Here is a 21,924-nt window from a genome sequence, read left to right as displayed (position 1 = left end):
CTCCCCACAGTCTCTCTCAAAATCAGGATCCCTTCAGTTACTAGGAAGCCTATCTGGATCAATCTGAGCATGTAGCCACCATGCCTCTGTCCTTCCATCACTTAACTCTTGGAGAAAAATCACTGAATTCCAGAGCTGGAAGGAACTTTAGAGATCTACAAATCTCTTATTTAGACTAAGAAAACTACAGTCCAAAGCAGCTATATGAAATTCTTACTGGTACACAACTAGTGTGGCCCTAAGCAAGTGTACAGGACAAGAACAAAGTTTCAAATCACTGTTTAGGTAGTAAAAATAAAGAACTGATCATTAACAAACACCAGCCTTATTCACAGTGCTCTATACTAAACTTCAGGAGTTTTAACTTTAGAAAGAAAATGTTTTCTATAATGTATTCACCCAGAACACTATGATAATTTATAAATAAGGTTATAAAAATAAACTCTCCCTATGTGAAAATAAGAATATCTTAACACCCAAAAAAAGAGAGTAATACATGAGGATATTTTTCGGTACTAATAAAAAGCCACTTCCCAAATTCCCATCCTTGACACTATAACCCCTCTGGATCAATAACTCTCAAAGTCTGAACTACCTGCATAAAAGTCACCACAGGTGCCTATGAAAAATGCAGATTCCAGGGGCCAAGTCTAGACCTATTTGATTTCTAGGAGCTCAGGAATTTGCAGTTTTAACAGTTGCCCAGGTGGTTCTTATATGCCCTAAAATTTGAGAACCACTGCCACAGACAACCATCATATTCTCAGCGAGTCACTCCTATAAGCATTAGAATCTTCCCAGAACCAACGTCCCAAAGCTGGGATCAAGATTACCTTGCCGTCCTTCATCGTTGGTAAAGAGCCCTGTGTCACTGCTGCTACACACACTGCTGGTTTCACTGAAAAAAGAGTAAAACACAAGAGAACGCATAAGCTCCAGTCAAAAACAAAGCACTGTCCATTCTTCTTCTGGTTTTCAAATCAAAAGATTGCAAGTTTCCCTAATTTCACTCCAGCTCATTAGCTAATCAGAAATGTAAATTTCATAGTTAAGTCAGGGGAAAGTTTATTTTCCCCCAAAACAAAAGAAATATAAGAGGAGAATTCTAAAACTTTTACTTATATGTCAAAGTACTTTTAAAATATCTAAAGTCACTTTGTTAGTTTAGCATTAGAAAGTTATTTATTAAGGCTCATAGACATAATCTCAACCTGGTTTGGTATATTAAACAACACAAATTTACAAATTTACCAACCCATTTTATTTTCAAATATCGTCAACTATAAGTTTCAAATGAAGCTATCCAACTTTAAGACACCTAGCGTTTCTCAAGCTTTCTCCCCATTTACAAAGCAGCAAACAAAAATCCATGAACAGGAAAAAAAAAATCAGTATGACCAAAGTTATATGTTCTAAATTTAATGTTTTCCTTGATATCAAGCAGATACAATACAACTCACTTTCGAAAAAGACGTTAAGGTTAAAAATAAAAATATAAAAACAAACTCCATTTGAACTCACTGAAATAAAACTTGTTCATAGCTTCATTTTCCAAGGTATTGCTAACAACTGATTCTGCCTCTTCTGATGCTGCATTTCTTTCACCTAATCTTCATCAAATTTTATTTATCTGGTTCAAGAAAAATTTCTCTGTTCTTTACAATATTACTGTATCTTTCATTGGGAGTATTTCTTTCCAAGTGGTCAATTTTTTTCACCTGCTCTAGAAGATGGAAGAAACTAAAGCAAGGAAGAAATATTTTCACCTCGCTCCATAAAAAACAGGCGTGGCAAAATCCCAGTCTACGTTTCTAGATCAAAAATCTGAAATATTTTGTATTTTGCAACATTTCCAAATATTTTGCCAACACTAAATCCTAAAAATGCCGGTTAAATTAAGGAGCAATGCTTTCCTCACTTAAGCTTGTCTCTGAATAACAGGTCCAACAGATTTGTTGCAGCAAGAGCCAATAAAACACACTTGATTTCTTTAAAGGTTCTTTTATTCTATTGTCTTCTGTACTCATGAGTGGGAACATTCTCAGGTGTCATTGTACGAAATGTCTTACGAAACTACACCGCTGGATTCTGATGGATTTAGAATTTTCAAAGAGCTCTGCAATTAAATCCAGAAGACATCCTCACTGAGTACTGCATTTGTCCTACTCCTGAGTTTAAGGAATTGTGCCTGCTGAACTTAAAGGTGCTGTTTTTGTGTTTAGCAAATTCCTAAGAATATTAGTGGTCTAACTCCACTGAGTCTTAAACATATTACTAGTTTATTATTCTCAACTCTTCTCAAAGATAAAGCAAATTTTATATTTTTTAACCTCTCTTGATATTAAAGAGGGCTTAAAAAGCATGGTAGGCCGCGCATGGGACAGACATTCTATTCCATCATCACGTTACATGTTTTATTGGTTAGTAGTATCACTAACTGAGATTTAGGGGTCAGCAAACAACAGCCCATCACCTCTTTCTCTATGGCCTGTGAGCTAAGAATGTTGACAGTTTTAAATCACTGGGGGAAAAAAATCAAAGATGAATATTTTGTGACACATGGAAATAATATGAAATTCAAATTTCAGTGTCCATAAATAAAGTTGTATTGGAGTACAGCCACATTCATTCATTTACATATTGTCTATGACTTCTTTCACACTACAACTGCAAAGCTGAGTAGCTGTAACAGAGAACATATCGCCCACAAAGCCCTAAAATATTTACTATCTGGCTCTTTACAGAGGAATTTTGCTGATGCCTGCTCTACATGTATTACAAGTTCTACTCTGCAATGCCTATAGTCCCCTCTGTTTGAATATTTACAATTAAAAAATTAAAACTGTTGCTTTATTACAAAGTCTATCAATTCTTTTCCCCATTCATCATCTATAAGCACAACAAGATATAGTGCTTCCTGGATCCTCTTCTCCATGGATTCCATTCTCTCCTCATATGCTAAATAAAGAGGGCAAGCTCAAAGAAATCTGCTGGATCGAGAATGGTGTTGGTAACCTAAAACCTTCCTGTCACGGTACATTTTCTATTTTTGTCAACAGCATTTAAGGACACTCACTTTTCTTAAAAGAGCTTGGACTGAATGTGCTTCTAAGTTTTCTATATACAGTTAATTAGAGTAATGGCAAAGATGTCACAGAAATATTACCAGGATTTTAAGGCTCTGATCAAGGGAAATACGTGTTTTCTTCATCAAGAAAGTAATTTATGTCTTATAGAACACTTATGACATAAAAGTATCTACCATTCTACCAGTATCTGGAAATGACTGTATCATCTGATAGCATCTGCTAATTCTATTTATTCCCTCAGAAGAACTTGCATTGTAGAAATCTAATCACATGTAAGAAACTGTTAGCATAATTTGCTGAGGAGGAAAAAAATGGGGACTTCATGGCATGTTTGCACATAAACACTATAATACAGCACACAAAAATGTAGTGCTAGCTATCAAGTAGAAGCAAATATTTCCCCTTCCAAGTTATAGGCCAAAGTTGTCCAGTCATGCAGGCTTCCTTCACTTCTGGCTCAGAGATTATGATTTTTTAAAAAAATATATAATTAATAGGATTTTAATAATGATTTAGTCAACTATAAAATGTTAATTTAGCCAATTAACAGAATGTTCAATATTCTGTTAAAAATAAGCTCCTATCTTTCAATAAAGACAATTTTCTTTTAGCGCCTTTGTAGACCACAAGGTCAAAAGGTTAAAAGATGCCAGGCTCCTGCATGTTTTTCCTGTTCCAAAACCTTCAAATTTGTTTATAACTTTTTGGCTATGAGTCTTTTTATTAGGCAAGGAAAAAAAGCTCTGTTCCTCATTTTTATAAGGAAAAAATGTGATCCTACTTCTAGTGTCCACTCCACTTGTGGTCCTCTGAAGCTTAGTCAGGAAGACAGAAACTCAGCTTTTATTAATCCTCAGAAAAAGCAACAAGACAAAGCCCACAAGGATAGATAGCAGATAATGAAATCTTGTCTTTTCCCAAAATGGCAGCCACTCCCAGAGGCATCAATGCCTCCTGTCTGCCGCAGGAGCTGTTGTGTACTCCCTATTCTCAAGATTCTAACCTATAAATAGTTTGCATACAAAAATCTTCCTAGACTATTTCTAAAATATTTTGGAGCAGAAATGTATTGACTCTACAAATAATTTATACACCATTCAAAAAATTCAATCCCCAATTGGGGCAACAAAAAGTCTAACAGGAAAAGGAGAAGGAAGGAATTTCCCCCCTATTTCTCCTGAACTTCCACTCACTCACTCAGTAAGCATTCATTAAGTATTTACCATACACCAGACACTGCTATAACCAGCACTAAAACAAAGTACTTACCATACACCAGACACTGCTATAACCAGCACTAAAACTGACATAGTTTCTAAAAAACTTAGTCTACACTATGGGAGAAGGGTGTGAAAAGGTAGAGAGAAAAATGCTTTCCAATGAAGAATATTCTGCAAATCAGAGGTGGTGTAAGCCTAGAATTTAACGTTATAATAATGAGGAAATCACCCCCTTTTACAAGTCAGAAAATGTCTCAAAAATATTCACATGTGAGTAGAAATAGTAATAATACATCACACTTCTCTATAATGGTTTGCAATAATAAACACTCCCACACTTAATTCAGCCGCATAGCCATCATTTTAAAGAGGACACAAACAATATTAAAGCCTGGATTTTGGACCACCAATTGTATTACCTAATTATTACAATATTGTTAGAAAAGCAACTGAACCACATCCAACTGAAATAATAGGTGTGTAAAGAAAGTCAACCTAACCAGCAGTTCCAGAGGCTTTTCTCCCCCAACAGTTTATTACGAAAACTTTCAAACATACAAAAAAGTTGAAAGAAGTTACAGTTACCACTCATACTCCATCACCTACATATTGCAACTAACATTTTGCTTTTTTTGTTTTATGACACATCTATCCATCTAACCTTCCCACCTAAGTATCTTTGTAATGCAAGGCACTCTGGGTAGACCAGATGATTGGGCATGGCAACCACTTTCAGAGAGCTGATTATCATAGGAGTCAAGCCTAACTACACACTATTGATGCCTTTTGCCCTGTTTAGATAACGAACTCCAGGGCAAACACTGTTAGCCAAACATTGTAAACTTTGGTACTAACTTTAAAATGCTTTCATAGAGCTGCTCTTTTTTCCAAGTTCTGAAAGTGTACTGTTTGTCCTTTTGAGGAGCAATTAAAGGGTATTATTACCAAATTAGCAAAAGCTCACAGTTTTAAACTACAGTATTTTTATTCTATAGAAGAAATCAATGTTTTGGTCTTACTAAGTTTCCTAAATTTGAAACTCACGCTTGTTGGTAAAAGCAGAGTCAATGAAGTAAAAACCCAATCTCAGTACCAGAAACATCTAGAGCAGTGGTTCTCAACTGGAGGGAATTTTGTGCCCCCTTCTTCTCCACCCACTCCCCTCCCAAGGTCATTTGGCAATATCCGGAAACATTTTTGTTTGTCAGAATTTGGAGGGGGGTGGGAGAGTTGGTGTCCTACTGATATCTAGTGGGCAAAGGCCAGGGATGCTGCTAAACATCCTACAATGCACAGGACAGCTCCCCACAACAGAGAATTATCTGACCCAAAGCATCAGTAGTGCAAAAGTTGAGAACCCTCATCTAGAGTGATGAACAAAGCAGATCAACAGAGGAGGGAAGGCATCATGTTAAAGGAAACTGGTTCAGAGGAGCCGGTGCACTTCTGCTGGATAGAGCCAGCCTTCAGGGGCAGAGGTCAACATCCCATAGAAGCAACAATGTCTCTCCCTTGCCAGGGCTGGGCCAGGGCCTCAAGCAGTCTGAGGCCTCCAGATCCCGGGAACCATGAGAAGGTAACTGGACCTTCAGGCAAACTGGAAGAACTGAAACTACTCAAGAGTTGTACAGATGACCCTTCCCTGCCTAGCCCAGGGAGAAAGAAGATCCTATAACCATGGAAGAGAGACATCCAGGCTGGGAAAGAAGATCTCTTGCTCCTTCTTTCAGTAAATGTTAAATGGAATGAACTCGTTCAAATCAGCTCTGCTGCCTCCCCTTGTATGGCCTTTGCGGCAAGTCACTTCACTCTCTAATCCTATTTCCCTGCATGTAAAATGTGGAGGGATTGTTCTGAGGATGTGCTGATACGAGGCATGTGAACCCACTTTGTGAATTCTAGAGCATTATACAAAAGCAAAGGATGAAAGATTCAAAGGCTACTTCTAGAATGCTAATTCTTGTATACACCCAAATATTATTATTTTAGAGGCTAACAGTAGTAATTTCCTCACTGACACTCTCATTAAAATAGTAATCTAGGGGCTGGCTCGGTGGCATAATGGTTAGGTTCGCACATTCCACTTTGGCAGCCTGGGGTTCGCAGGTTTGGATCCTGGGCACGGACTGACTCATCAGGCCATGCTGTGGCGGCGTCTCATACACAAAATAGAGGAAGATGGGCATAGATGTTAGCTCAGAGCTAATCTTCCTCAGCAAAAAGAGGAAGATTGGCAATGGATGTTAGCTCAGAGGCAGCCTTCCTCACAAAAAATAAATAAATAAAAATAAAATAAAATAGTAATCTAAATTCTATGGGACTCTCAATTATACCTCAATTAAAAAAAATTCTATGGGACTCAAATCTATTTTCATTTTAAATGGAAAAAATGTAGCCTATGAAATCTCGTATTTTTCCTGCACTGGGTTTCATCCAAGAGAGGGAAACATTGCTCTTGGCAGATATCTAAACTACAAGTATCTCAAGAAGGGGTTTGGTACTTGAATTGAGTTTACTGGGAAAATTATTAATATAGAAGGCTACTATTAATTACTGATAGCAGTAATAACATTTACTAGCTCTACTATAGGGCAGGCAAAGCACTAGGTGCTTTAGATTCATTATTGCCTTTCTCCTACCCCAAAACTCTATGAGGGAACTATGTCAACCTCATATTACAGATGAAGGAATGAGGCTTAGAGAGATTAAGCAACTTGCCGAACATTCCACAGCGAACAAGCATCAGAGCCAGGGCGGTGTATCTCCAATGCCCATGTGCTCGCTGAATGGCCACTAAAACACGGACAGTGCACAGATAGATTCGCCTCATTTACTGAAAGTCAATCCCATGTTTCTATACTCATAAGACACTTTTGAACTTTCGCACTTCTCATTTTCATTCTTCTGAAAATGCAGACAGATTAACTGAACCAGGGAAAGAGTGTTCCTTTGCTTTTTGCTACTTAAAACAGTCAGACCCAGCTGAAACTCAAGCTGTGCTTTGACTACTACAGTTTATCAGCTAAAAATGCATCATACACACTGAACACCAAGAAAACTGATGACGAACACACTTCGGAAAGCTCTCTCCCTTAATGCCATATCTTGAATTTAAAAAATAAACATTCATCTTCAGTATACTTACTTAAAATACAATATAGTCTCAGGGATCTATACGTTGCTTGCCCTTATAGTTCCTGAATGCCTTTCCTTTGAAATCAAAGTAAAAACATTCTCTTAATAAGTTCTGGGGAAATATTAGTCTGAGGATACTATTCCTGAATTTAGCTTCACACTAAGGTAGGAAAAAATTTCAGAAGACCAGTAGCCATCTGTGGTAACCAGACTCTCAGATGACTCCCAATGATCCCAGCCTCCTGGTGTTTCACACCCTGGTTGGTCTGTGTAACTAACAGCATAGGCACAAGTAACAGTACGTCACTTCTGAGATTACATTATAAAAGACTGTGGCTTCCATCTTGGGCACTCAAGAGAGAGCACTTGTGCTAGCTGGCGCTCTCTCTCTCTCTCCTCTCTCACATCATTTGCTCTAGGGGAAGCCGACTACCATGTCTTGAGGATGCCAACAGCCCTGTGGAGGGGCCCAGGTGGAGAGGAACTGAGACTCTCGGTCCAACAGCCTATAAGGAAATGAGATCTGCCAACAGCCCTGTGAGTGAGCTTGGAAGTGGATCCTTCAGCCCCAGCGGAACCTTGAGACAACTGCAGCCCTGGCCAACAATTTGACTGTAACAGTATGAGAGACTCTGAACCAGAACCACCCGGCTAAGCTGCTCCCAGATTCCTGACTCCAGGAACTGTAAGACTATAAATGTTTGTTGTTTAAAGCTACTAAGTTTTAGGGCAATTTTTTCTGCAGCAATGGATAATACAGCACCTTTATGAATTCTTTTTTGAAAATAATCCCCTACTTTCTAGCCCCAACGAGTAGCTTCCAGTTTCAGTAAGACAAATCTTGCTCAATTCCCACAACTGGGAGAAAAAAATACAGCTTATCCTCTGACCTGAGAGCTTGCTAGTTCTTTCATATTCCTAACTACGGAAGACTGGAAATTTAGAACTGAATGAACGTAGTTCATACCTGTCTCAATTACAATGAGGAGGTAAAGAATTAGTTTATCATCTATAAGCAAGTTGGTATCAGTAAGTTACCACTCGGGTTTCTCAGCCATTTAAGATTAACCAAGTAGCTGACATAAGAGGTGACTTCTACGTCTACTTTTCAAAGAAACAAGCAGGGTAGAGTTTATGGCTTACAACATCGTGCTAAAAAATTAGGGGTCTTCATTTTAATTTATTAATAATGCATTTAACAAAAATTAAAAATTGTCTTAGAATTCAGAAAAACAGAAAGAAAACAATGTCACTCCTAGATCCATCACCCAAACACATCTTGGCTCAATTTTTTCCCGACTTCTTCCTGGGTCGAGGTGGTACATTTGTAACCACAGGTAATCAGACTTCTGAGTCTGAAAGCAAACATGACTGAGGGAGAGGTTTTTTAGAGAAATACCTCACATTGATTGCAAAATTATTCCCATAATAAGTTACAGGAATGTATAATGAAGGGGTCTGTTTTCCAGTTTCACCCAGATGGCACCACCAAAGGAGGCAGCAACCTCTGCAGTTTCACAGGGTCATTCACACAGCCACTGCATCAGGTACACGTTGCAGAGATAACGCTTTTCCTCAGGACTCTGCTACTGAGCTGGGGGCTGTGCCTTAAAGAAGTCCACTCATCCTTCTAAGGTTTACCTTACCTTAGAGCTAATAGTGATTCATCTTTGGTTAGATGAAATGACTTTTCAGAGTAAATTTTTAAAGAGCACATATTCTGAGACCTGAATATCTGAGAATGTCTTTCTGCTGCCTTTCCATATCAAATCTGTCTTAGCTATACATAAAATTCAGATGGGGGTGGAAGGTAGGAGAGCAACATTTTCCCCCTCCAAACTCTACAGGCAAATGTAGCCCCTCACATCTAGTACTGTAGGGATGAATGCCACCCTTATTTTCATCCCTTTTAAGACTTTTCTTTATACCTGCTCCACCCCCCACCAATGCAGAATGCAAATATTGCCAGGACTTGTCTAGGTAGAGGTCTCTCTTCATTAGTTTCCCCTTTTAACGTTTTTTTTTTTGTGAGGAAGATTGGCCCTGAGCTAACATCTGTTGCCAATCCTCCTCTTTTTTGTGCTGAGGAAGATTGGCCCTGGGCTAACATCTATGCCCATCTTCCTCTATTTTATATGTGAGAGGCCTGCCACAGCATGGCTTGATAAGCGGTGTGTAGGTCCAGGCCCAGGAGCTGAACGTGTGAACTGTGAGCCGCTGAAGCAGTAGACGCGAACTTAACCACTACACCACCGGGCCAGCCTCTCCCCTTTTAATCTTTATACTTAATTTTTTCAACCCAGGAACACTTTTGCTCTTCAGTTATATTTTTTAAGTCATTCTTCTATTCTAATGCTTTGGTTTCTTCCTTGGGAATACTTACATACTTGTAGACTGGGCCTCTATTCTCTGTCCTCCAGATCTATCACTTTTTCTCTCATTTTTATCTCCTCTCTCTGCATTTTGGGAGGGCTTCTGAAGTTTTCCACATCATCACCTCAATCTTCTGCAGGATAAACTGTCCTTCACTTTAACATTGCAATTACATTTCAAATTTCCCTAAAATTTTTCCTCCCATACTATTGGGTTTTCAAATAGCCATCTTTCTGTCCTTATGATTTACTGTTCCTATTTCAAAGTGTTTATATCTTCTCGCATCCTAATAAAGATTTCCTAAAATGTTCTTCTGGTTTCCACTGGCAATCATTTTCAAAGAACTGAACTTTCTGGATGATGTTCCCTTTCCCTTATTCTGCAGAACTTGTTCAAAGGCCTCTCGTTGAGGACTGGTTTACCTAGAATCTGGTATTTGCAAACAGAAAGGGTATGTAAATTACCCTTGGTCCCATTCTCTCCCCCTTAGTAGCAAGCTCTTCTCACATCCACAATTGGCCAAGAGGATGTGCAGAGCCCCTAGCCCAATTCCCAGCGTCACTGGTAGGCTTTTATCTCCTATAGCTATGTTGGACTGAGAGAGGATCTTCTTCTAACCCTCACTGCCTGATTCTTACCCCATTCCAGGAGTCTGCAATAAATGAAGGTATATAAAACACTACGATTTCCAGAACACACTACTATGAGTGCTCTTTCCTTTTCTGTCCATGCCAACAGTAAACTTCATTCTTGGAGACTATATTTCCCAGGACTCAATACACTGTGACTGCCTCTTACCCCCAAATACAAATATACACACAAAAAACACTAAGATTCCCTTCCTATTCTGGAAGTTACAGCCTCCAAAGAAAAACTGAAAGATACTGGTTGGAAAGCAAAGGATGGAACAACACTTGGGTCAAATTGCAGCTGCCCAATTTTCTGACTGAAACAGACCTTGCATTTCTGAACCATGGGCTGACTACAGAGAAAGGATGCAGGGTCTCGCTATCTCCCTCAGGGCAGGCTCAGCACTGTTGATGTGGGCTTCCAATCGCACTCACCAGTACAGTTCTATCAGCCTTGCAGTTTGAGGAAATCTCAGCAAGAGGCCAACTGTAAGTCCTAGTTTCTAGCAATATGAGTTTGCAATGTTTTATGTCTTCATAAGTATTTTAGTCGGCAGTTGAGGCTGCTTATGAGATGCTTTTTAAAATATGAAGTTACAACGATGGGAAGGAGGTTGTGACTGAAAAGAACTACGAAATTACGGAATCTCAGTGTTGCAAGGGACCTTAGAGGTCATTCAGTTCAGCCTCTCCAACTCTACAGTAACTCAGTAAGTGGTCACCAAGCCCTCGAGTGATCTAGAACTCATTACCTGGTGAAACAATTCACTTCATTTTTATAGAGTTCTAATTTTTAGAACGTTATATTTTATACTGAGGCAACACTTAACTCTCTGTACTTTCTAAGAGTCTTAGTTCCTTCCTCTGGAGTCACACAAAATAATCGTAACTTTTCTTTCAAGAGGTAGACATTTCTTTCAAGAGATAGAACTTCAAATACAATAGTATCAAATCCACCTCCCAGGTTGTCTTTTTCCATTGTTCCTAAGGATATACTAGCAGAACTTTGAATAAATCTATACAAGCACACCATGCTAGTTATTCAAAACTCTCAAATGCAATAGTACCATTTGCAATGATAGTAAACACACTCTTGCTCAGCATCCCTATTTACAAAACAGAACACAGAACACCCTCAACCCACCACATATATTCTTTTGCACAGCTCCAGTAACCCCTGATTAATGACCTCCACTTGCAAAGGAGGCTACTTACCTTAACCATGAAATAATGAATGCTATTGATCGAACAAGCTACGGCTATAGAGGGTTATTGATCACCCAATCTTTGGTTAAAATGGTCCTCATTTAGCAATTTCACTGTCGCAAACACCTGGAGCAAAGCACGCTCATAATTAAAGAGTTTGGGGGGGTTCAAGTGAGAGGTGATGGACAGAGATCTCAGCTTTCTCCCATTTATTCTTGCTTCTGAGCTATTGTTTGTGTCAGAAGGGATATTGATTTTCTATAAAAATAAGAAAACAAGAGGCACCAAGGGGCCGCAGAAGGTCAGCATGGGCTGGAAAAGGAGGGGGAAGGTTTAGCACTCTATCTCTGTCACTTGCCGTCTAAGAGAAGGGAACATTTTCTTTCCTGTGAGATCAGCCTCTAATACATCACCTTAGGAAGGCTCCTGACTGCGACTTCAGGCCATACCAAACCTACTCACTTATGAAAGAAAAGTAGCTAAACTATATTCAAGAGAACAAATGAATGATGTGTTAGTGAAGAATAGAACAAAATGAAGCTAGGAATCACCTAATTAATAGCTTCTATATAGACAATTTGAATAAAGATCAGTAGACAGTAATTTTACAAAACAGTTGTTCCATTTTAGAATAGAACACACATGCACAGAAAAATATTAAAATAATAACTGATCTTTTTGCAGGCATAAAAAACTATTACATCATAACCACTTTCAGTTCCTCAGAACTCTTGAGTGATTGGTTGATGTGTAGAATTGAAGGAAGGATAGAAAGAGAAAAGCAATAAGAATTATTGGTTAAGCTAAAAACTCCATGTTTAGTTAGCAGAGCAAACTGAAAGAAATTAGAAATAAAGCTCTCTGATTGAGACAAACATTTTCGAACCTAACCACCTAATATATGCTTTTAAAAAGAACTCTATCCATTGACTAGGCTAAGCTAAGCTTAATGATCAACTTCATCCCAATAATTTTACAAGTTGGATCACATACTCTGACAACCCTCAATACCACTGATAAAAAGTAAAGCTTTATACTTTGATGTGTATGTGAATAAACTGGCACATCCAAGCAGATTTATGAAAGAGTAACCAAGAGGATTCTTCAAAGTACTTCTTTTAATGCAGAAAATAAGTAGAAAAATTTTGACAGAATCAACTCACCAAGACAACATATCCAAATCATAAACTATTATCTACTTAAACACACTCTAATGCTAGTCCTGTTTATAAGGTGTGCTTAATAATTGAGGTCAGATTTTAGATCCACTTTACTGTTGAGAGTCTGAACATAACATGCAGTCAAAGAATAAGAATCATCCCTCTTTCCCCATAGAGTAGATGTAGGAGGAAAAAAATACAAACCACTTCTGTTTGTAACTACAGATGCATCAATAAGTCAAGGTGAATTCAAGATTCCTAAATAATTAGATTCTAAAGAATTTTTCTCATTCTGCTATTACTCCATCCATTATTCCCTCATAGCTACAAGGACTTTGGCATCTACATTCCTGAGAGAACTCAAGTCATGGACCAGGGAGATAGACCAAATGGGGAACAAGGTCTCTTCAATTCGAAAAGACTAATTCATAAGAATTGCGGCCTACTTGAATTTATCCAGGCTCTCAGACAACTAGAATGTATATTACCACAACCTGACTGTAACGTGCGATAGATGCGTCCAGGGTAAGAAGGAACTGGAGAGACTGAAGGGTCTCACTGCTAAATTACAGGCTCTGCTTTTGGAACCATACTCGGGCTGTTATCTTAGAGGAGACAGAGTTAACAGTCTCTCACACACACAATTATGTCATAGTTTAACAAGAAATTCTGGGGAAGAAATACAAACAAGCTATCATTCCAAAAAGCTGTTTTTAAAATCACCATTCTCAACAGCAAGATTACTATTTGGCATATATGCTCGATACTGACAGAAATTTCAACACCTCAATTGAGGGTTTCAATATCGTGAAAGGCTACAAGTTGACTAAGCATTTCTTGTTTGATTAAAAATAGCATGATGAGGAAAAAAATCTTTATAATCCAAAATTACAAATAAAAATTGGGTACACAGGCCTTACAATATACATTAGATGAAAATTAGGAGAGTGAAATTACAAGCCACCTACCTAGTGGTGCAGACTGGCAAATACAAGGTTAGTAAGAAAAACTGTAAAAGCTGGATTAAAAACCACCCATGAAAGGTACAGGCATACAGACCTACACAGCTTTTCCTGTTCCTGACACAGCCTTACCTCAGAGTTCCTAAAATTTATGTCTTTGTTTTTCAGACAAACTTCAGTAGAAGCAAAGTCCTAAGAAAGGTCATACATTCTACAGTTGTACAAGTTAAGATGAGACAAAAAAAGAGCCAGGGAAAAGGCAAACTCAAAGGGCAGCAAAACACGGTGGGTAAGTCTGAGCTTTGGAATCAGGTTTGATTCCTAGTTTTGCCACTGGGTGACCTTGGGCAATTTATCTAAATGCCTTTAACCTCTATTTCCTCTTCTATAAAATACAAACAGTGGTACCTACCATACAGTGGAGTTGCAAAAATTAAATAAGAATATATGTTATGCACAACAGTACAGTGCCTGGCACACAGTTAGTGCTTAATGAATGCTAGCTAATATTAACAATTATAGAATACAATGGTTCTCAATCAGGACTACTCAACCCACCTACCGAGCACCCAGGGAGGCATTTGGTTTGATATTATGAAGAGGGGTGGGAACAATGTAGAGATACCAAATATCCTGCAAGGCATAGGACAGTCCCTCACCACAAAGATTTGCCCCATCTGAAACACCAACAGCATCTTCACTAAGAAACAGATATCACACATCAATATTAATGATAATATTAAAGTATCCAGCTGGAGAGTATCAATGTTCCTAAGACTATCTATCTGAGAAATAAAAAATAAAAAGTCATCAAAAACTGCACTGACATTTTAAACATGCACCCATTAGAGACAAATTTTTCTGGCTCGATGACATTTGGTGTAAGACTAATGGGATTCAGTACTGTTATTTTCAAAGCCTCCCATGTGTTCAGAAAACTTGAATGTCAGCCATAAAAAATAAATTCAATACAGTTAAACTGTAAATAGCAGAGAACAGAATTATAGCCCAGAAGTATCTAAAGCCCTCATTCTTAATGGGTAAAGGCAGCTTACCAGGAGCACAGACAAACTCCCTATGCCTGGCACCAGCATCTTCCTCACACACACACACACACACACACACACACACATCAGCCTCTGCTGAGACCCTGGTTCTAAAGTACCACATCCATGTATGTACTATATGGCATAAACAGCAGCAAATTGTTTTTTAAATAAAATTCTTGGTTACGCATTTGAGGTACACATTTTAAACAATTTTTAGAAACCAATGTGTTTCTGTTCCATATAGCCTCCTTGACATAGGGAAGTAGAAGCATGAATGTACTTTAAAAAGCTGGAGAGAAACACTAGCTGACTGATTAAAGGAGGGCTGCCAAGTCAGTATTACAGTGGCTGGTTTCACAGAAAGGTGTACTCATCAAGACTGTGGATGTACTTTGGATAAAATTAACCAGGAAAATCTCTGACTTAGTAAGGGAGATCTCACCATTCGGACATGTTCTCATCAGAGCCCTGTTTTTGCTCATCTGCTTCACACTCCATCCTTTCTTTCCTCCCCGTTTTGTTCAGGAAAGTTCTATTTTCTGCTGATTCACACAACCCGTGCCCTGATGAGCTCCAGGGAGTATTCTCCTTCCAGCGTGACAGACGCTGCTTCTTAGCAGACTTGAACCTGCAGCCTCTCTCATAGCTCCAATCGGACACCTTGAGCTTCTGCTGAAGGCTGGCAGCCACCTCTGATGTCACTCGCTTCACCTTCCGCCGCCGCCTGAGCGGTCGACAAGGTGCATTTTCAGTAAAGGAGTCAGACTCATGCCAAGAATGTTGCTTACTCTTAACAATGGCGTTGAGAGCTGGGTGCCGTTTGGCAACCATTGTGTCATCAGAGTCACTAAAATTGGTGACGGGGGCCATTTCTCGGCAGTCCTTAAGGGCCTCATCCAGACTCGACTCAGAGGCCTCGCTGTAGCAGCAGGTATGCTCTGCCAGGTGACTGAAGTCTGAACGGCGCTTCCGGCCTCTCCGTTTTCGAAGCTGACGCCTCTGCTGCCGGGGGCTCAGGGCCATCTCCTCCCACAGTTCACCAAGCTTAGTCTGCTCAGATGTCTGCTCCAAGGCTGAGGCTAAGTCATGTACCAGTTCATCCATGAGGCCACATCTGCCAAAAGGAAGTTCAAAAACAGAAAACGAAAGCCTGAATAGGATCTGTTGTTTTAGAACAATTTTATAAAATAGATCATGGCACTGCAGAGTCTACCCTATCTATAGAAAATAAAGTCACCTTTCATCTAGCTACACTTACACTCTGTTCCTACCATCCATGCTTCCTTAAGCCGCTAAAAATAGGTGTTTGGCCCTTGTTAAATGCCTGAAGTCAACATGTTCTTAAGCACAAAAACTCAAACGCTCACGAGATGACAAGTTGGACATTAGCAAAAACAAGCAAAGTGGAGAATAAATCTTTCCCATTTTTCCCCAATTCAACTTGTCACTAAATTGCCTGATGATGAGATCCAACAAAAATTAGAAAATGTCTCATCAGAGAAGAGCAGAAAACACACAACTTCAGAAACATGGATGAAGGACTGTTCTACGGTCTGGGGTCACTGATAAGAATACTTGTGGCAGGGAACAGAAAGACAACTTAGTGACACACTTTAAGGAAGACTACTTGCAGTTTTAGTGATCCAAGAATTTGCAGCATCCCAGGTTTCTACTCGGAATGGAAAAAAGAGACTAAGTTTGCACCCATTCTGGTCTCAACTACCACCTGGAAGCTACCAGGTAAAGAACCTTATAGACTATGTCATATATTTTTGAATAATTAGCAACTTTTATGCTCTTCTCCCCATCCTTCAGAAAATAAATTAAGTGATCACCCTAATCTTGTGCTTCAGTGCCAGACAATCACAAAAAAACATGATATAAAGACTAAAATAACAGGGATGGGTGGAGTCTCTCAGATTTCTAGCTGTTTTCCAAAATTTCCTGTTTTTACTCATTCTTGTCAAACCATTATTCTTCAGGGGGTCACTTCAGAGGCAAACCTTCTAAGGGATGAAAGCAGTAGGAGCAATTTTCAAAATGCGCCTTTAAAGGGAAAGATCTAATATAATTTGTACAACATCTAATTAAAAACATATTAAATTAGCACTTTTTCCCTAGGCCTTGTTAAGCCCAAAGTATTTCAAGACCATAATTAGAGCTTAAAGTTCTGTGTGGCGCCACTCACAGACCGTATTTCCGTTCATGCAGTTTACATTTTGCAAAGGACTTTCTAAAACCTATATTCAGGCTGTCCCTATGCCAAGGAATTCAAAGGCAGGAAAACATTCCTCTGGGTTATCTGCCATATCGGTGAGAGCAATGGAGACACCCAGGTCGAAAACTACCAACCAAACAAAACTTCTCAAAGTGTCAAAAGCCACACACATAAAATGACCACGTCCCTTTAAGCAACAAGATGTAGTTTAAAACTCCATGACTAGGGTTTAAGAGACAACTGTCCCTGAGACTAAAATAGATAAAGGGGAACAGCATGTCTATATCTCTTACCCTAATAAAGAACTACTGCTTTAAAAACTCAAGCGGAACTATGCAAACTTGAACGTGGAACGAAGTTACCAAACAACCTGTGGTCGAATGCCTGTGCAGAATCTCCTGCCTAAAAGATTGCAATTCGAACAGTAGGTGACAGAAGAACCCTGGGACTTCCACACCTCCGGTTTCGATGCACAGTCCGATAGGACCCCCGGGTCCAGGCAAGCACTCGGGGAGAAGAAAGGCTGGCTGAGTCATGCAAGGGAAAGAAAGGAAACTAGGAGCAGTAAAAAGAGAGGCAGGCGCAGGGTCGGAGGAGAAAACGGGGTTGGGGCGGGAGAGGAGGCAGGAGGCAGCTTCTCACAGGGCTCACCAGGGGCAGGGTGTCAGCCCTTCTAGGGCAGAAACTGCCAAAATACCACTCCTGGCCACTAAGCTCCCTCCGAGATCAGGGGTCGCAACAAGGCCACATATTGAGAAAAGGCGTGTTTCGAAGGATTCTCCCCCACACCTCGGCCCACCCCCGAGGAGTAGGCGACCACGGCTCAGGACACCCTCACGCTGTCGCCAGCCCAAAAGAGCCAGAAACAAGAAAGGAGGGGAGGCGACTGTCGTCCGGGAGACGGCCCGACCCTCATCCCCCGGGATGGGGGCGATGGGCCCTGAAAAGCAAGGCCCCGCCACCGTCGCCCCTCCCGCCGGCCTCCGCGGCCCCATGGCGCCCCTGGTCGCTACGCCGCGGCCCGGAGCCCCGATCCCGGCTGGCGCCGGCCCCCTGAACCCTGATCCTCTCCACCCCTCTTTCCCCTCACCGGCTGCAGCAGCCACCTCCAACTGCCGCCGCTTTCGGGGCCGAGTCTCCCCGCCGGGGTTTCCCTCTCTGACCTCATTTCCGGTCTCGGCCGGAGGGGTGGGGCGCCGGCGGAGTGGGAGGGGCTGGCCGCGCGCGAGAGCCCGTCCCGGCAGGGCGCTTCCGGTCTGCGGCCGCGCCCACTTCCGCCCGCGGAGGGCGGGGCGTGAGGCAGCCGAAGAAGGGGCTGCGGGCAAGGAGGGGTGGTGGTTAGTGGCGGGCAGCGCAAGGGCTTGCGTGCCACTTTGGGGAAGGGCACCACCCCCGAGGCTGGCCTCATCTTCTCTGGGGGCGTCAGGGAATTGGGTGCCAGGGAGGGGCGTTGGCCTCGCCCTTGGCTGCTGACCTACTTTTATAAAGGGTGTGTGAAATTGAGGGGAAATGGATCCTCATGCTTAACCGTGAGAGTTGGTACAACCTTTGGCGGAGTAGCTTTGTAGTGAGTCAGAGTTTTAAAAATACACATGCCTTGAGCAACAAACCAGGTAAAGTACTATCGGACTATAACTCGAAGTATAAAAGTAATATCCATGAGTCCATACTGATATAAAGTAATGATATGAATGTGACGTGAATAAATTAGTAAATGGGGAAGAAGAGATAAATCTCTGGTGCAGAAGACTTCCAAATAATTTATGTAGATACTCCACCCTGAAGCATAACTCACAGCTCATTAAATGTGGGCTGTGCTTAGTGACTTCCTTCCAGAGTACAGTATGGAAAGAATGGAAAAATGAGTAACTTTTTAGAGGAGAAACTAGACAAGCACTACCTCAGCCAGGTGATCAAGGTTAATATGAACAGTAATAAATCATGTTGATAGTATGTGGGCCAGATATGATATGTTGAGAGTGGCATTTTATCTCTATGGTACTTTCATTCCAAAACCCATAACTCTAGTCTAAATATAAGGGGGAAAAAATCAGACAAACCCCAGTTGAGGGACAATCTACTGAATGGCTGGCCAGTATTCCTCAAAATTGTCAAGGTCAAAAAAGACAAGGAAAGTCTGAGAAACTGTCACCAAGGAGACTAAGGAGACATTACAATTAAATGTAATGGGATATCCTGGATAGGATACTGAAACAGAAAAAGGATATTAGGTAAAAACTAAAGAAATCTGGATAAAGTATGGGGCTTAGTTAATAATAATGTCTCAATATTGGTTCATTAATTGTGACAAATGTGCTATATTAATATAAGATGCTAATAATAGGGGAAACTGGGTGTGGGGTATATAGGAACTGGCTGTAATAACTTGATAATTTTTCTGTAAACCTAAAACTATTCTAAAATAAAAAGTTTATTTTTAAAAATGCACATACCTTTTTGACCCAGAAATTCTGCCTCTAGGAGTTTTATTCTAAGGAAAAATTGGAATTGGGCACAAAAATGTTAACTACAGGTAAATTCATCTTTGCAGCATTGTGGAGGGAGGGGTGAAAAGACTAGAAAAAAGCCAGAAATCCTACAACCAGGGTTAGTTATCTAAGTTATGGTACATCTGTGAGATGGAATACCTTGCAGCCTTTTAAAATTGATGTGGAAGAATATTTAATGACATGAAAAGTCATCAATTTCTGATTGTGTACATTTCCTCGTGACTGTTATACTCTAATAAAAAGGTTACTCTAAAAATGTAGAGTATGACTCTTCGTGTATATAGGAAATTAAATCTATACTTGCATAGGAAAAAACCAGAATGATATACTACACATCATCCATTATAAATCACTGTATCTTTTACCTGTTGTTTTTATGGGTTTTCAGAATTTTCTATAGGTGAAACTTATTGTGTAAAGAATTAAGGGAGGAGACTTTTGAGCCAGCGTGACTGAGAGTGGTCAGTGCCATTTGCACAGCTAGAGAAGTGAAGAAGAGAAAGAGATTTGGTGGGAAGATGATTAATTCCATTTTGGACATGCTGAATTTGTGATTCCCACAGGACAGAAAGATAGAAATGTTCAAAAGTGTCCACAGCCGTCAGCCCTCTTTTCTGCTTAAGTGAAGATCTCTCCAACAATTCATATCATCTCCTGTGGTGTCAGTTGCCTCCCTCAGCAGGAAAGCTCCCAAATTTCTTGACATCCAGCTTTTATTTTCAGCTTTCTTCTAGCTATCTCCAATTTAAAAATTCAAAACAAAGCTTAGTTTCTTCCATAGTCCCTATCAAATCTGCCCCTTCTCCACTGTTCCATTTGGGAAATGTTACCACCATCATGTAGTCACCCAGGTGAGAAGCCTCAAAGCCATTTTTAGTTTCTGCTTCTTCCTTACATCCCTTCATCTAGTTAAATGCCAAGCCTCGTGGATTCTACTTTTACAGAATTCCTGCATCCATCCTCCCTCTTTTGCGTTCTCTCTGCCATTCTCCTGGGTAGGCAACCACTCTTCTGGATGGTGCAGCAGCCTCCTGACTGGTCTTCCCATTTCCAGTCTCTCCCCAAACAAGTCAGTCTCTACACTGGCACCAGAGTGAGAGTCCTGAAACATGATTTCACTCATCCATCTTTCACTACCTTCTGCATCATGCTTGAGCACACCAGATCACTTGCTATTTCTTGAACCACCCCCCACCCCCTGAGATTTAGGGTGATTTAAAGGCTCAATGCCAATGTCATCTCCATGAAGCCTTCCCCTTGCTCACCTACTCCGTTGGGCTTTCTCAGCATTTGCTGGTATCTTTATTCCAGCATTTTCCTCATTCAACCTTGAATTAGAGCCATTAATGTGCAAATTTGCCTCCCCAACTAAATTACTCCTTCAACAAATATTTACATGCCTGGACCTATGCTAAACTCTGGAGATACAGTTGTGTGAACAATGAAGCCTACTCCATTGCCCCAGAGATCCTGTCCTAGCCATTATATTCTCACCAGTGCTTAGCACACTGCTTTGCACATGGTAGATGCCCAGTAACTACTGTCAATTAAAAAAAAAAATGTTTGTTTACAAAATGCAGGAACAGGAAATTAGAAGTGATTGTCTCAATCTTAAGAGAAAATTTAAGTGAAAGCGCCACCTTCAAATGATGGTCTTAATCAGGGACATGACTGCTCAAAGAAAGAGGGTAGAAAGAGAAGTCGGTGGGGGATTAAGGGGACAGCTCAAAAGGAACAGAGAGCATTTGAAGAGAACCAGCGTATAGAAGCCAGAGAAGGGAGAAAATTTAAGAAAAAGAGGACCAAAAGGAAAATTGGGGAGGAACAGTTCTAAGGAAAGTCCATCACACTTGGTGATTGAAGAAGTCACTGATGATAGGGAGTGTTGAGCAGACTGCAAGCAGGTAACAGCGGAGGCAGAAGGAAAAGCCAAGAGTGAAGCTCCGTAACGGACTGGCTGTGTCTAGAGCTAACTGCTGAACTTCTTCGAGCCCTTGCTTCCTCATCTGTGAAATGGAGATGATAATAAAACATACCCATCTCTTGGGTGGCAATTAAATGAAATAATGAATGCGAAGCATTTAGCATAGAGCCCAATATACATTAAGTGCTCCAAAAAATTAGTAGTTACTGAGAAGAGGACAAGTGTCTAGTTAACAAGTTTCCTTTGATTGACCATTAGTGTGAAACTGTAAGTTGAAAGAGGAAATCACCAGCTGAAAAGGATCTGCACATAGGAGGAAATAGTAGGTTTCTCCTTCCTACAAAAATAAGTAAGTAAAACCACATCCGGAAAAAACACCTCTACTGTTGATTCGCTAGATTGCCTGCAGTTATAATAAGCCAAGAGTCCTCACCATGGCCTGCACAGCA

At 40.4% G+C, this 21,924-nt stretch overlaps 1 protein-coding gene across 2 annotated transcripts in view; it reads right to left on the bottom strand.

The window, feature by feature from the left end:
• Positions 1-18,192, bottom strand: part of GPATCH2L (G-patch domain containing 2 like) — a 52,923-nt gene extending 34,731 nt beyond the window's left edge. For both annotated transcript variants that reach the window (XM_058567420.1, XM_058567419.1), the window contains exons 1-3: positions 18,132-18,192; positions 15,266-15,937; positions 834-898 (exon numbers count right to left, since the gene is read on the bottom strand). In XM_058567420.1, coding sequence (XP_058423403.1) covers positions 834-898; positions 15,266-15,927 — 727 coding nt within the window. In that variant the 5' untranslated portion in view covers positions 15,928-15,937; positions 18,132-18,192. The remainder of the gene's footprint in view (positions 1-833; positions 899-15,265; positions 15,938-18,131) is intronic.
• Positions 18,193-21,924: the final 3,732 nt, after the last annotated feature.

This window comes from Diceros bicornis, chromosome 24 (genome assembly GCF_020826845.1).
Source record: "Diceros bicornis minor isolate mBicDic1 chromosome 24, mDicBic1.mat.cur, whole genome shotgun sequence".
NCBI lineage: Eukaryota > Metazoa > Chordata > Mammalia > Perissodactyla > Rhinocerotidae > Diceros > Diceros bicornis.
The sequence above is the reverse complement of the archived record's forward strand: the minus strand, read 5'-3'. Positions and strand labels throughout refer to the sequence as shown.